Genomic DNA, 16,818 nt, shown 5'->3' on the forward strand with positions numbered 1-16,818 from the left:
GCAGAGACACAGAAGTGATCCCCGGGGTGTGTTTCCTATTTCCCATCCACTCATCAAGATTTTTCTTGAAGAGTGCTAATGAAGAACTTTGCTTGACATAGATGGGGTAGCCTGATGTTCTTGGGTTATCCTGCTGGCAGGCTACCCGCAGTCGGCCTGAATTCCAAAGTCTAGGTCCGGCGTCGGTTGCTGTCGCCTCTTCCCTGACATCAGTGTGCCAGGGGTATAAAAGATTCAGCCAACGCCATTTTCTTCAGTCTTTCTTGCTGCGCGGTGCCCGAAGCAAAAGCAGTTCGCAAGTGCCGGTTGGCCGACTCCTGAGATTTTCACAGATGAATTTCAGATCCAAAGTCTTCATTAAAGCTAAGTACCCCGTTCGGGAAACTTTTTTCTTGCTCCAGACCGATGTCAGAAAAAGTTAACAATTGTATTTCTTGTGGGAAGCAAATACCTCATAAGGATTTTCATTCTTACTGTATTCCTTGCCTAGACCCTGATCATAATGTTGCTAGCTGTCGGTTTTGTGCTAGATTCAACAACGCACTATTAAGCATCGGTTTGATTTTGCTTTTCATTACTTTGGCCGAAAATTCAATTATATAATGCCGTTGGAACAGACAACGACCGGAGTTTCTAAAAAAATGCAAGGAAAAAGAGAAGGACAGGCATCCGAGATCCAAAACTGACGACGAGGCTTCCGCAAAGCCAGTCTCTGGTTCTCAGTGAGGCGCTTTCGCAGCCCCTGCTACCTCATAGCCACAGGCCACTGACGACTCCCACGTGGAGCCAGTTAGGCCTCTGGATACTCAAGGTATTGGACACTCGGAAATCATTCCATCAGATGGGTCCGGAGCCGCTGAGCAGGCATCGGCTTCTGAGGGTATTTTCAGACCTACACAGCTATATGTAAAGCCTACTTCAGCTTCTAAAGCAAAGACTAAAGCAGCTTTAAAGACAAAGAAACAAGTACAGCATTCTCCAGGACAAACTTCCATGCCTAAGAAACAGATGCTCAAAATGGCCGAAGACCTTATTACCTTGATCAGGGGTTCCCATCCCCCTCCTGATAGGAGGCCTAGGCAAGAGACAGACTATGACTCTTCAGATCAGGTTTCCATTTCCTCTGACTCCTCTTCTGTACATGAATACTCTCTTCCTCCCTATGAGGATTCTGATGCTGAAGAATCCATTCCTTCAGCCTCTCCTCCTGAGGATTATTCTTTTGGAGAAACCCTGCAAACCATGAGGGAGCACTTCCACTGGGAGAGCCAAGATTACTCAGAATCAAAGAAAAGGCTTAGAGATTTTCTTTTACTTCCTCAGCACAGGCCTCTTGCTATTCCCCCTGTGCTAGACATTGTAGAAGATGTATTTTCAGAGTCCAGCCTTTCTCCAGACTCCTTGCCTCCAGCTCCTGTTAAACCAGACAGATACTACAGGGTTCCGGATTCACATAAATTTCTTTATAAAAACCCTGCTGCTGACCCAGAAACTATTTCTCAGGGTCCCAAAGGGGTTACGGCCGCTACTGCAAAAAACCCTATCCCTTCTGACAGGGATTCAAGGGCACTAGACAGATGGGGGAAAAAGGTTTACACTACTGCTACTTTGGCTGTGAGGGCTTTAAATTGTCAATTTCATATGATTAAATATCAGCAATATTTAATGTCACTGTTAAAACAGAAAATGTTGGCCAATTCTGATTGTGCAGAAAATAAGGAAATGCAGGATTTATTGCATGCAACTGAACAAGTGGGAAAGCATACATTGCAATGTGGTTTTGATTCTCTGGAGGCCTCCTGCAGGGCCGCAGTTACGGGTACTGTCATTAGGAGGTATGCTTGGTTAAAGAAACAAAATCTGCCTGATCATGTTAAAGCAAAATTATTAGATGCTCCATTACAGCATGATACTTTACTTGGTGTTAAAGCGTAGGAGGTTTTGAAGAAAATGGAGGACAAAGCGAAATCTATGCAAACAGTAAAGGATTTTTTACAGGTTCAGCCACCAAGATTTAGCAGGAACTGACCTACAAAGAATTGGTCCTTTCCAGTGTCGGACAGGCCACAAAGAGGCAGATACAGACGTCCCTGAGGCAGATCCTAGCCCCAGGGCTCATACAGGCCTAAACAGTGGGACGGTTCTACCTCCAAAAGTGGAGAAGACAAAGCACAGCCATACAGGAAACAGTCCCAATGACTTGCCTTTGCCAGCACCAAGCACCTATCTTCTTACAGCCCCCTTAGGGGGGAAACTATCACTTTTCTCTCAAAATTGACACATGATCACCCAGGACAAATGGGTATTGAATATAGTGTCCCAGGGCTACAGGTTCCACTTTCACACCCTGCCAAAGGCAAAAGCCATGCCCAACCTGCCACACAATCAATGGGCAGAGGCACAAAAACAAGTTTCGTCCCTGTTGAACATGAGGGCCATTCATCAAGTACCACAGCAAGAGCAGGGACAAGGATTTTACTCAATACTTTTCTTGGTTCTCAGAAAGGATAAAGCCTGGAGACCAATACTGGACCTGTCTATTCTTAACACATTTTTGGACGTTCCAAAATTCAAAATGTTAACTCTGCAGCAGCTTCTGCCCATGCTGGGCAAGAAGGCTTGGCTTGTATCTTTGGACCTAAAAGAGGCATACCTGCATATCCCAATCAGACAATCTTGCAGAAGATACCTCAGATTCATAGCTGGCTCAATGCACTATCAATTCTCTGCACTGCCCTTTGGTTTATCTACTGCGCCCAGGGTCTTCACAAAACGCCTGGCACCAGTAATTGCATTTTGCAGACAAAGAGGAATTCAAATATATCCTTACTTGGACGACTGCCTTATACAAGCAGAGAACAAGGAAACTCTACTAAAGCATCTGGCGTTCATAAAAAGATTATTAATTTGCCTAGGGTATACAGTAAATGAAAAGAAATCAAAACTAGTACCCTCTCGAGATAATATTCCTGGGTGCAAGCTTAAATACAACTGCCCAGATGGCTTATCTCACGGCAGACAAACAAAGGCAACTAACTTCTTACTTTAAAATGTTGGCAACAAAGACCCAGTTATCTGTAAGAAAAATTCTGCAGGCTTTGGGCTTCATGGCATCCTGCATTCTGCTAATTCCATATGCCAGACTGCATATGAGGAAACTTCAATGGTACCTAAAAAGTGTCTGGACTCAACATTGTCAAAGCCTGGAAGCATTAATTGCCTTCATTCCTTGCCTGCAACAGGAGTTTCGATGGTGGACACATGCCTGTCACCTCAACAAGGGACAGCCATTCACTTAACCCACAGCCAGGCAGTCAATAACAACAGATGCATCAGATTATGCCTGGGGAGCACACATGGCAGGAAAATGTATTCAGGGCACATGGTCCACAAGCCAAATGCATCTACATATCAATCAAAAAGAGATGCTAGCTGTTCAGAATGCCCTGACAGCTTTCAAGGATCTACTCCGTCCAGGACAACTACTGATAAGGACGGACAATACTACAGTCATGTGGTACATAAACAAGCAGGGAGGCACACATTCCTACCCCCTCTGCAGACAAGCCATGACTTTGTGGGACACAGCATTGACTTATCAAGTACACCTGCAAGCACAATTCCTGCCAGGAAAGAACAATACTCTGGCAGACAAACTAAGCAGAAACCTCACGGATCCCCACGAGTGGAAACTGGATCCACAAGTCGTCAGCATGATGATAAAGGAATGGGGATACCCAGACATAGATCTGTTTGCCTCCCCTCACAACTGCCAACTACAGAAATTCTGCACAAGGACTTATCACAAGCAAGCATGGAAAGTGGATGCTCTGTCATTCAGCTGGAAAAGACTAACAGTATATGCCTTTCCTCCTCTGCCTCTCCTCCCCAAGGTACTCCTAAGGGTCAGACAAGAGAAGCCAAGAATGATTCTGATTGCCCCAGACTGGCCACGCCAGCACTGGTACCCAATCCTAAAAAGCTTGTCTCAAGGCACAGCCTGGACATTGCCTGTAATTCCACACTTACTGACCCAGCGAAACAATCAGATCCTGCACAGCCAACTCAGGACCCTAAATCTGGCAGCATGGCAGATAATATAACCATTCAAAACACACCTCTCTCTAAAGCAGTGATGGATGTTATTTTGGAGGCCAGGAGGCCCAGTACCAGAAAATCTTAAGCAGAAAAATGGAAAAGATTCTGTGCTTGGAACCAGGCATAAGGAATTGACACATCTGTTCCAAATATTCCTCAGATTTTACAATACCTAACTGAGATGCTGGACAAAGGCCTATCCTTTTCATCAATTAAAATTCATGCCTCTGCCATTTCAGCTCATTACAATACAGAACCTCCTATTTTTTCCCATTCATTGCTAACGCAGTACCTCAGAGGGGCCAGAAACATAAGACCTCCAAGGAGAGCCCCAATACCTGCATGGGACCTCAATTATGTCTTGGAAAAACTCACACTGCCGCCTTTTGAGCCAGCCAATATAGCTGATATGAAGTTTTTATCTTGGAAAACAGCTCTGCTCATAGCAATAACCTCTGCAAGACGAGTTTCAGAGTTACAGGCACTCATGGCTGTGGAACCTTTCATCATTTTCCATCCAGACAGGGTTTCTCTAAGGATGAACCCAACATTTATGCCTAAGGTAGTGTCCAGTGTGGCAAATAACCAAACCATTCATTTTCCTACCTTTTATCCAAATCCACAGAATAAGGGTGAGAGACTTCTGCATTCCTTGGACATACACAGACAACTACGCTTCTACTTGGACAGAACTAAAGCCTTCAGAAAAACTGAGCAACTTTTAGTGGCATATGCTGCAGAATCTCAAGGAAAGCCTATCTCAAAACAGGCTATTTCAAAATGGATAGGCCACTGCATTCATTTCTGCTACTCACAACATGGCAAATCAGTGCCCAAGGGCATTAGGCCTCATTCTACCAGGGCAGCAGCCTTTCTCAGAGGAGTACCAACCAAAGACATTTTAGAGGCTGCAGCTTGACATTCAGTGCACACTTTTACAAAACACTACCATTTACCTCTCTACTCTAAATCCAGAGCAGGCTTCGCCACTGCAGTTCTGCAAGGCCTTATAGCCTCTCCTAATCCTATTTAGGCCCAGCCACTCAACCTCAGTTTTGGGATTCAACCCAAGAGTAATGACTGTAACAGTGAAACACGATGAACATAGTACAGTTGGGTACCTACCATAAATGTAGATGTTCGAGTGTATTCACTGTTGCAGTCCAGGTTACCCACCCACCATCCCCCTTTTCTTTGCTGGGACTTACCTATACTTCTCTATCTTATACAACCTATGTGATGCATTTGCTTGTAGATGAAGGAATTGTTTATTTTACTGCATGCATAATTATTGGCATAATTTTTTTAGCCTACCATTTTGGGGGCACCTGACATCTGGGGCAAGAAAAATTGAAGAAAATGGCGTCGGCTGCATCTTTTATACCCCTGGCGAACTGACATCAGGGAAGAGGCGAAAGCAACAGACGCCAGACCTAGACTTTGGAATTCGGGCCGACTGCATGTAGCCTGCCAGCAGGATAACCCAAGAGTAAGGATTGCAACAGTGAATACACTCAAACATCTGCATTTATGGTAGGTACACAACTGTACTTTCCAGAGTATGGGAAGTGTCTGGGACTGGAATCTATCCCTCCAGCATGTCCTGTTTATTGTGGTGACAAGGTTTAGGTCCCTAGAGCGTGTAGCTCAGAGGGATTGGGATTTCTTTAAGTGTAGCATGTCCAACAGCTCTGGGTTTGACATAGCTTTAGATGTTAGGCAGAGATCACCTCGGAGTAGGCGATATGCTATGGAGTAAAGCTGGGGTTTTTTTGAGGCGTTCAGTGTAGGACATTTGTTTGAGGCCAGTAATCCTCTTTGTGAGGTACTTCTGTGGCCTTTCCAGCTGCTGCAGATGTCTTGTGAGATACATTCCAAAAGGGGCGTTGTACTCTATAATGGGTCTAATGAGTGTCGAGTAGAGGGGAACAATGACCTCTTTGTTCCTGGATGTGAACCCTTTTATGATGAGGTGTGCCACGTAGAAGGACTTCCTGACTACTGTGGCAATGTGACTCTCAAAGGAGAGACTACTGTCCACCTGGGTCCCAAGGTCTCTTATCACGCATTCGGTGTTAAGTAGGTTGCTGCCTATGTGGTAGTTCATGGGTACAGAGTTTTTACCAAAGGGGATGACACTGCACTTTTTGGCATTGAGCTTGAGGCAATGGCTCTGACACCAGGCATCTGTCTCAGCGAGGCCCTTCTGTAGGATGTCCACATCATTTGGGGACTTAACTATGGCTCCTAGTTTGCAGTCATCTGGCCTTCTGTGTTAGCCTGTACTTCAGAAAAGTAGATACCAAACAGGAGTGGTCCCAGGACGGAACCCTGTGGTACTCCACTTGTCACTGCTTTGAGGTCAGATTTGGAGTCTGCAACTTTTACAGTGTGGGTTCTGTCAGTGAGCCAGTTGACAAGCCATCTTGTGACGTAGGGATTTATACCTAGTTTAGTGAGTTTAGCTATAATTCCAGAATGGGGGATGGTGTCGAAAGCCTTGACGAGGTCAAGATAGGCTGTGTGAACCACCTTACCCTCATCTACGGCTTTGGTGACTGCCTCAAAGAAGTCTCTCAGGTTCAGGAGGCATGATCTGCCTTTCACAAACCCGAACTGGATGGGATCCAGAGTTTGGAGGTTACCAATGTCTTTCTTTGAGTTACATGATGATACATTCCATGGTCTTGCAGACCAGGTTCGTCAGGCTAATAAGTCGATAGTTCCCGGGATCAGTATTGGCTCCCCCTTTGTGGAGTGGGATAACTGTTGCTGCGCGCCATTCAGTGGGCACAAAGCCTGATGCGAGGCTATTATTGACCATGGTGCTTAAGTGAGGAGCCAGTTCGTTCTGAAGTTCGTGTAAAATGCAGCCTGGGATGTTGCCCGGTCCCATGGATGCTGTGTTTTTGGCTTGAGAGAGTGCAGCTTTTACCTGCGTAGTTGTGATTACAGGGACTCTGCATTCTTCCTGTATAGATATGGGCCCTTTAGGGGGTGAGAGGGGGGTAAAGTTAGCACTGAACCCATCTGCCAGGATGTTGGCAATATCAGTTGGTTCTGTAATTCTTTTGCCTTTGTGCTGTAACTCAGAGCAGATCTGGGTATTGCCATCGAGATTCTTGACGTAGCTATAGAATGCTTTGTGGTTGTCCTTTTCTCTTGTCCAGTGAACCAGATGTTTGTCCTTACTCCCATCCTGTATAATATACACTCACTGAATCCTAACACCAGTGCCTATTGATCTCCCAGACAAAGATTATTATTCAAGTATTTTTCTAGCTGCCGAACTGAAAGATCCCTGGAGACCACTGTTGGATCTTTCATTTCTAAACCTTTTTGTCAGGATTCCAAAGATCAAGATGTTAGCATTTCAGTCTCTTGTACTTCTGATCCCTCCTCTAGCTTTCATGGTAGTGCTGGATCTAAAAGACACCTTTCATTACAGTCCTACCACCAGGCATTTTAGGAGTTAAAGATTTGCAGTACCTGGCTTACATTAGGAGTTTTCTGTCTTACTATTTGGCCTGACCAGTGCATCAAAGGTATTCCCAAAATGTCTAGCTTTAGTCATTGCTTACTGCAGACTCCAAGGCATTCACTTTTTTTTGTATTTTTGCAATAGTCTTTTCTTTGCAGACTCCATTTCCAGCTGACAAGAATGTCTAGGACCTGTTTAGGAATTTCTTCTGAATCTGGGTTTTGAAATCAACTTGCAGAATTCTTCTGTCATTCCTTCTCACAAAAATGATTTTCTTAAGATGTTTGCTGGACTCCACTTTGAGAAGAGCCTTTCTTCCTCCAAATAAAGTAGCTATGTTTTATCAGTTCCACCTGAGTTTCTCCATCCAAAAACAAGCATCTGCAGTGGAATTTCTCAAGATTATAGGGTACATGGCATCGATAATAATCATGCTTCCCTTTGCTAGACTTTTGTCCTTACTCCCATCCTGCACAATGTACTGTCTCAGGAAGTCCTAAAACCAGTCTCTCTCAATGTCTTAGACAAAGATTATTATTCAAGACTCATGAGGAAAATACAGTGGTACCTCAGATTAGTGTGGACATGGCATCGTCACCCTTAGACCTTTCAGATCCCAGTTCACGGGTTTAAGACAGGGATCAGATGGTGGGTAGAGTAGATAGCTTGCAATTCAGGTCTTCTATTTTCCTTTCCAGCCACCCCTCCAGTCATTCACCACAGATGCTTCAGATCTAATGTGGACAGTGTTTTCAAAAGGGTTAAAAGTGCAGTCCCTCTCTGATGTCCTGTAGACAGACAGAAACACATAAATTTCTGGGAGATGATGGCTGTAATCAGTGCTTTGAAGGACGTGAACCATTTTGGCTGCATAGGACCTCTGAAAGTGTACACAGACAACACCACAGTGATGTGGTATATAAAGGGGGGTGGTAACCAGGTCTTACTGTCTTTGTGATTAGATTGGAAGAGGTAGCAGTTCATCTAAGTATGACTATTCAGGTTTCATATATTCAATTTGAGAAGAAAACCTGCAGCAGACATGCTCAGCAGGACAGACCCCCCCACATCTGAAAAACTTCATCCTGGTGTCTTGCAAAAATTTATCTGACTGTGGGTTGCACCTCAAGTAGATCTGTTTGCCTACTTTTCAGAGAACACAACTAAAGATTGAACATTCCCTAAAGAGTCAGAAGGACTCTCCAAAAAATTGTGACGGTGACTTTTTGGCCATTAACACAGTGGTTATCCCTTTATTTCAACCTGGCCATGGGCAGTTACCACATACTTCCCCAGAGGCTGCTGCAGTGGTAATCTGTGTATTGAACATAATACAGCTGTATGAGTAAACTTAACCAACAGTAGATGTTCTGATAGGTCACCATTAAAGTAGTTATCCTGCCATTCAGCCCCATTTTCTTGATGGTATTTTTTTATCTTAGTGGGGTAGTACTGTTTTCACCCTTTTGCATATAGCTTATGGTTGACTTTGTTTTCTACCATACGTTTTCAGGGCTGTTGCCTGATTCCCAGCTAAAAAATGATCTGATTTTTTTGTGCTCCATCTGCTTTTTATATGGAGCCCTATGTGATCTCCTTTTACTTAGAGTATGGAGAAGGCACCCAGACTCTGATAGGCTGGCCAGTATAGGAGGTAAGACCCATAGAGCTAAGGCTAATGCAACAGTGATCTGTTATAACATCAACTGTTATAGTAAGTTTGCTTATACAACTGTACTTTCTTTTTAGTGGCAGCTTTGCTCTAGATGACTATATTTGCGCAGTGAATGTGCAGGTAACTTGGCAATTGTTAGTATTTCAGTAAAACCTTGATTTTAAAAAAGTTAACTTGTGCCATGATGTTTTTGGGTCATGAGGTTTGTTTGTGATACCACCTGCACTAACTGAGCATGCCGATGTGATAGTCGAGCACTATAACTTCCTCGTCCTTCCTGAGTACATGAGAAGAAACTTTTTATAAAAGGTATTTAAAGCATGTGGTATATCTTGCAGCAGTTTTCATACTACAGTTGGTGTTTGTCCTAAGTACCTTATAAAAATATGGCAGTTGTCATTTTTTTCCTCATTTTACCCAATCTGGAAGGGTATCTTTAGGACTACATACATACAGGTATGATGTGGATTAGTAGAAAGTAAAAATTATAATTGTAGTTGTTAATGGAATGAAGTTGCAGGTAGGCTGTGCTCTAGCATCACACAAATATTTACAAACACTGAATGTGGGAGTCAATACTGAAGTTTGAGAAATGCTTCCTTGCACTCTTGACATTTTTAATTATTTCAAGCCAGAATGTCATTATTATTTATTCATGTTGCTTTATAACTGTGACAGGTGTAATCTGTTATACCTCTATAAAACTTTATTTGTACTTATAAAGGTGATTTGCTGAAAATTTGAAACAGAAGAGACAAACTGAGTACTAGTGGTTAAGGCTGTGAGTTGCACGTGAGCAAATTTTATTCTTTCGGTCCACACTTGCAAATTGTACATAATTCTGAGCAAGTTGTTTAACCAGGATGTGTTCCAAGGTCACCGTCTAGAAATATGCATTTCTGCCAATTGGCCTTTCATATTCAACAAATGAACTGGAAAAAAGTCACAAATACTTTATTACCATTGCATGCTTTAGAACTCAGTTTATATTGTTTTCTGTATAACAGATTGACATTTAACATTCTTCTTAGCAGTTCATACAAGCAATACATTTCATTTTAGTAGAATTAATCAGAGCATACTTCTCAACTGTCCAGATTTTTGAGTCATATTTTTGGTTTGCTCCTCATAAAATTTCTGTTTTTCCGGCAAATCACTGAGGATTGAAGTCACTAAATAATGACACATTTGAGTTTCAGACCCAGAATTCACAAAAGCTATAATTTTAGCAATTTTTTAAGTTTATAAGAGCAGTATTTAAAATTTTTCCTTATTTTGGGCCTTTTTCCCCTCCAGTATTTTGGGCTTTCTCCAGATTTTTTGCACTAAGGGGTTGAGAGGTATGAGCTGGAGTGCTGCTGTTTGTTAATGTTTTGAACTCTCTCTCATACTGGAAAAAACATTTGAAAGACGTGAATGTCATAATTTTGTCACTTGAACCTCTTTGGACTGCTGTTTTATTTTGTTCTAGCTTAACCTGTAGTTAATATGCTGACATCTAGTGGTCAAAATTTTAACAACTGTTTAAAGTTCAGATTTAAAATTACTGTAGTTAACGGTTTTTACTTCTTCAGGATCATTTGTTACAAACTAATTTACAGGGGTAGTCGTTCTTTCTGAACATATTACATTTGTTTATTTTTTTAGTTGCCTATTTACATAACAGTAACATTTGTTATAAATGTGTCTTTGCACCTCAGCAGCTTGGAAACTGCTAAAAGGCAGACCCAGCAAGCTTATTGTCTTATTCTTCCATCAAACAAATATGTTGTAATTGTATGCTTTTAAAAGCCATCATTTTTTACCGGGAACATGTCTGTCATAATGCATCATACTGTTATAAACTCCACTTGTTTCGTAATCCCTGAAAATTTATCATATATACAGCTGTTTTGTTTGGGGGGGGGGGTAGTGGGCATGTTTATTTTCTACAGATAGTGTTGTTTTGGCTGTGTCACATGCAGTTTAAGTCTTAAGTATTCTATATAGAAGCTAATCTTTGTTACTGTGACCACAATCATTATTTTTCTCTCATTTTGTCTTTCAGGAGTATATGCAATGTGTTACAGCTGTAGATGGAGAGTGGCTTGCTGAATTAGGACCTATGTTTTACAGCATCAAGCATGCTGGGAAAACCAGGCAGGTATGTATGCTTTCAAGCCTAGAACTGCTATGAACTACACATATCCATTCACTCAAGCTTTAGCTTTCCACTTCATGTGTTGCTTGTTTTTTAGGGTGGCCTTATTTATAAAAATATCTCTGAGTTTCTAAATGTTGCTGTTGTCCTTGTGCAGTAGTATTTTCCTTTCCACGTATTTTTTGTTGATTACTTCAAAGATGTTCCTGATCAAAATCCTTTACATTATTTTTAAGTCTTAAATATGTATGATTGAAGTGCAGTACCTTTATTTACATGCAGTTTTATGCAGTACTTTAATTATTTGGTGATTAATTTGCATGCCTAAAATATGAGCCTCATTCAGGACACCCTTTTTTGTGGCATTACCACATGCCCCATCTTGAATTACTTCCTGTCTACTGGTTTGTCATATAGTATAAAAACATACTTAAGATATTAGTTTGTGTCATATAAAGAACACACACACATAATAGCAGCAATACATTTACCATTGTACAGTCTACACAGACTTGTTGATTCTGAAGTATCAAAAGCAAGCATATAGTGATTTTCTGTCAGGCGTAGTGCCCTTCTAATCCCTGTAATACTTATGTAAGTTGGCATAAATAGGTGTGCTACACTGATATTTTTTTTCTTTTCAAATGCAGTCTCTAGCTTGTGTACTGTCTTGGTGATGATGGCTTTATGTTATTGTTTGTTTAATAATATATGTCTGTTAAGTTAATATTTGTTAAAAATGTCTTTCAAGTTTAGTGTTGATCTTCTTTTGTGTTTGTGGCTGCATATTGGACACCATTCATCACCTGAGCAGTAGGGCAAGCCTGTTTGCAGGTGTTACAAAGGTTGGGGCTGTTGCTGTGGATGAAGAACTAGGATTTTGGAAGAAGATTATTTATTTTAAAGAGCAGTTGGAGAGGTGACATGCTGAATTCATTTGTACAGATTACAAAACCTCATATTTTGGCAAGAAGAATATGAAGAACTGCATCCTGGGAAGGGTGTGGTAGTTTTGGAAAAGTTGTGTTGGAGGAAAGACCTGAGAGTAATAATTGTGCCATGAATAAGTCACTCTCTTCTTAGCACAACTGGGTTGTGGCAAGGAGATCCTGGGGGCTTAGAGTGAAGTACTGAAGGTATAGTCTTTAAGAAATCAGAGAGCTGTCTTCCTCATACCTCTCAACCAGTAGGTATTGAAAATAGAAACGTCCTGCACAACATCTGGACATCTAATTAGCATAAAATTTGAATACCAAATATCACATAACTCTTCCCACTTCCAGTAGTTAAGTGGGATACTACTCAGAAACATGTTTAAAATACTGAGAATGACAAAAATGTTGTAAAAATAGAAGCATGTTGTCAGAGGCAGTGCAAGATACTTGGACTTTAATGAACTATATTGCAAAATTTTACCACACAAGATCATTTATTTTGCTTCTGAAAACAGGAGTTATAGGATGTGTGTCCTCTCTTTCTTTAAATTATTGTTGCCAGTAGTATGTTGATCATGTAGTGTGTTTTTTTATATACTAGATGGCTTCAGAAATCACACGTGATGAGAGGGATTCAGAAAATTGTGTGAAGGGGTAAATCAAACCCTAAAATAGGAACCTTCCTCCAAAACAGGGAGAGATGAGATGAATGATCTTCCATAAAGCAAACAGTATTGAATCCCCATCTAGAGTAATGCATGCAGTGCTGGAAACCATACCTGAAGAAGTATATTAGATCGGTGGACTAAGTTTAGAAACATTTAACAACGTAAATAGATGGTTAGAGGAGTGTAAAATATGAGCTTGAAGATTAAACCTGCAATTCGTATCGTTAAGTTACAGATTTCTTTTGTAAAGTGGAAGCATGCAGCTGAAGAGAAAGGACAGGTTACAGATTTTCTGAAATGGAATGTTGTTCCTTCATTTGCATGGTTTAGTGCTACATTGAAGAGGTGTTCTGAAAGTTGAGACAGGCTGAGAGTGATAGATGCAGGGTGAAGGTTGGCTGACGGCATAGGTGGTATGTGTAGTCCGATATGGAAGTCACTGTTTAACAAACCACGGTTTGTTGCTAGTATTATGTGGTGATGTATGCTTCTTCCTAAAAGGTCTTTGTTGCATGTTCATTTCTAGGCTTTTACGTATTTTGCTTTGAGGCTGGCAGTGTAGCTTGGAAAGTAAGCTGATAATTTGCATATTTATTTTATGTGTATGTTAACCGTGTAAATTCACTGGGAAAATTTACTTTACCATGCGGATTGTGAGGAAGAAAATCGCCGTGTGAGGACAGCTTCACCACAGCAAATAATGTTTAAAACATAGTAGCTGCATTAATGTAGCAGAAAAATGAAACAGAAGTATAGACATCCTGAAAATTTAGAGTAAACCAAATTCATATGTGCAAAGTGTGAAAGGTCAAGAACAACATGAAATTACAGATGTTTGGGATGCAAAGCTGTTATCAATAGTCTAGCAGCAATATTTAATTATACACAAGCTCTAAAATTGTAATATAATTTATAAGGGGAAAAAAGAAAGACTTTCATGGAACTAATCATTCAGGGCATAGGGAACTTCCAAACACTGGATCTATCTCAGTTTGGATTCGTCAAGGGCAGGTCATACTTATTCTGGTGGATTTTTTGAAAAGGTCAGCAAAGCAGTGGATGAAAACACGTTATTATGGTTTGTTTTCTTTTCTGTTAATGTATGTATGCTTATGTCATAAGTGATCTGTGATGTCCAGTTAATATCCCACCAGACTGCCACCAATAAGTGACATATCCCACTTAAAACCAATTTTGGTAATTAAGGAGCCTCAATCCTCACCACTGACTCCATTGCGAGAGTGTCATGGAAAACACCAGAGCACAGAGTACACAAATAAAATTCCACAATTTCCCTTAAGAGCACAACAGGACTGGATGTATCCTCTTATTATACACTTCAGAGCAATGTGTTCCAGTTTAAGACCTCTGAACTCAGAATAAATTCAAATCTCACGCACTCAAACACTTATGGGAAGCCTGACACAGATTTCCATCTGTGTCCCCTCCCCAATACAAATGGTAAACGTTGCCACCAGAGTCAGAAAGGTCTACACACCCTTCAAAGGGTGATCAGTTATTAAAAATTAAATATCAAAATAAATGAGAGCTATGACCAGAAGCCGCCAGGCATTCGAGGTGACCTGGGGAGAATCAATCAGGTGTAAACACTCTCTAATCTCTAAAGAACACACTTGATTGTCCAGCCACAATGTAAAGTAATGAAAAAAACGTTTAATAATAAGTAAAATGATTACATTAATTTAAGTCAATAATATTTAATAAACACCAGAATTCAATCACCAGAAATATAAAATTAAACTGTAGAAATCCATCATCTTAGAAAAACTCTGTCTAAATAACTAAACTTTCCTAATGTAACTAGAGAATACTGTCCCTGATGTAATGTAAAACATAACAACTATGCAAAGGCATGTCCCAGTGTCTGTAAATGTTGCCTGTTGCCACCCCCCCATCAAAGGAAAAGTATTGTAAAGGGCCAAATGGTGAGCCTCTCTCGCTTAATTAGTGATGACAGAATTTTTAAGAGTGAGTTACACACTTTGATTGGTATGTTCATTGAGAGGGGTGATCCCCTCAAATTGTTGGTGAACACCAAGCGAGTACTAGTTAAAATAGATACCTCCTTTAGCCCTGTCTTAAGAACTAGTGATGGGTTGGTACAAAAGAACCGGAAAATTAAAGAAGGGGATGCAATGGTACTAAGATACAATGACCAGACGCGGGGCCTAGTCTCAATAATTTACAGACACTGGATTATTTGCCTAGATCATGAAACAAAGGAGAGATTAGGTTCAAAACCCCAAGTTGTATATAGCAGAGGAAAGAACATCAAAAACATTTTGGAGGGCCATGTTAGTAAAAACAGAAAAACAGGGTACAAGTCATTAGTATTTAAATGTGGTGGATGTAAATATTGTAAATTTATAAATGACGGCCGCTGTGTTTCAGTCAGTGCCTGCAGTTATTTCCTGAGAGGTGCAATTTTAATACCTCCATGATAGTTTATTTGGCAACTTGTACGTCATGGCCCGGGATGTTATGTAGGGAAAACAGTACGTCGGTTAAAGAACAGGATAAGTGAACATCTGAGGTCAATCAAGAACAAAGACGCACACAATGCCCTGTTTCTTCACAGTACTAAATGTACTTATTTTAAAAGATTTATTTTTTTTTTTGTAATTGACAGAATTTTCCCAAATGAAAGAGAAGATGATGACAAGCTAGAAGTGGAAGCCAGGGAGGTGAAATAGCAGCTGAGATTAAACTCTGCTGCCTCACCTGGTTTAAATGATAGCATTTCTTTAGCTGCAGTTTTGAAACATAGAACTTTGGAGGTATAGAGAAAATAAATAAATTAAAACAACCTCCTTGACTGTATATACAACATTTGTCACTGCTGCTGTAGCATACATTGCATTGGTAAAAACAAACATTGCATTTTCAAGGTATTACTGTTAAATTGTAACATTGGAAACACAATATAAGTAGTATTTGTGGTAAATCTGGACTATGTCTTTAAAGAAGAAAGATACATCTGTTTGTGATTGGTTGCCTTTTATAACGTCAGTGTATAAAAAGTGGATTTTACATGATTTCAGATGACTCTGAGAAGCCTAATATTGAACAAGGTGAAAGCGCTTAGTCGTTTGGATTTTAATTGAACCATTAAACTGTGACTCGTTTTTATTACTGCGGCTGGTGATATTTTTTATTTTTTTCGTTATTTACAAGTTTAGTGTGCCTGTTGGTACAGGGTTTGTTTTATCAGATTATATTTTTTTTCTCTTTCACCCATAAACTTTTCTGCATCTGAAAAGTCTCAAAAGTTATTTCACAGAAGTGTTCCTATCTCAAATGTATCAGCACTCTTACGTCTGTTAAAAGAAATCCTGATGGCAATATAATATAATAATAATATAATATAAGGTAATGTACATAATTTCTGCCATCAGTCTTTTTTTTCTTCTGTAGCCGCTGCCCTTCAGGGCAGATGTTAGCATTTTGGGGGCCCCAAGCAAATGTCAGATTGGGAGGGCCCCCTAGGCACTTCCAGTCTAAGTATCACCCTTTACTGCCACCCCTCCTAAGCAACCTCTTTTAGTTCATGCTGCAACTTTTAGGAGCAGTAGGCACAGACTGACCTGTAGCTTCAGTGTTCTTGCAGTGCAACAGGCCTGTGTACCACACTATGCTTGCCCATCTCACAGAGGGATATTCATAGTTACTGGCATTTAGTTGCAACAGTGATACATTACAGCAACTCTATGTACAGGTCTGGACTTAGGTGTAATTGCCCAAGGCCTACTGTTTCAACACCCCCCCCCATACAAACACCCTCCAGTCCTCCCCTGTGTTTC

The 16,818-nt window shown here is 40.7% G+C and overlaps 1 protein-coding gene across 1 annotated transcript in view; it reads left to right on the forward strand.

Annotated features, from left to right (window-relative positions):
• DHX38 (DEAH-box helicase 38) overlaps positions 1-16,818 on the forward strand; it is a gene marked incomplete in the record, with an annotated part of 1,902,786 nt that overhangs the window by 1,850,315 nt on the left and 35,653 nt on the right. Inside the window, 1 exon segment of the mRNA XM_044081902.1 lies at positions 11,302-11,397. Coding sequence (XP_043937837.1) covers positions 11,302-11,397 — 96 coding nt within the window.

Source organism: Protopterus annectens, chromosome 8.part1 (assembly GCF_019279795.1).
Source record: "Protopterus annectens isolate FY-2018-M chromosome 8.part1, PAN1.0, whole genome shotgun sequence".
Classification (NCBI taxonomy): domain Eukaryota; kingdom Metazoa; phylum Chordata; order Ceratodontiformes; family Protopteridae; genus Protopterus; species Protopterus annectens.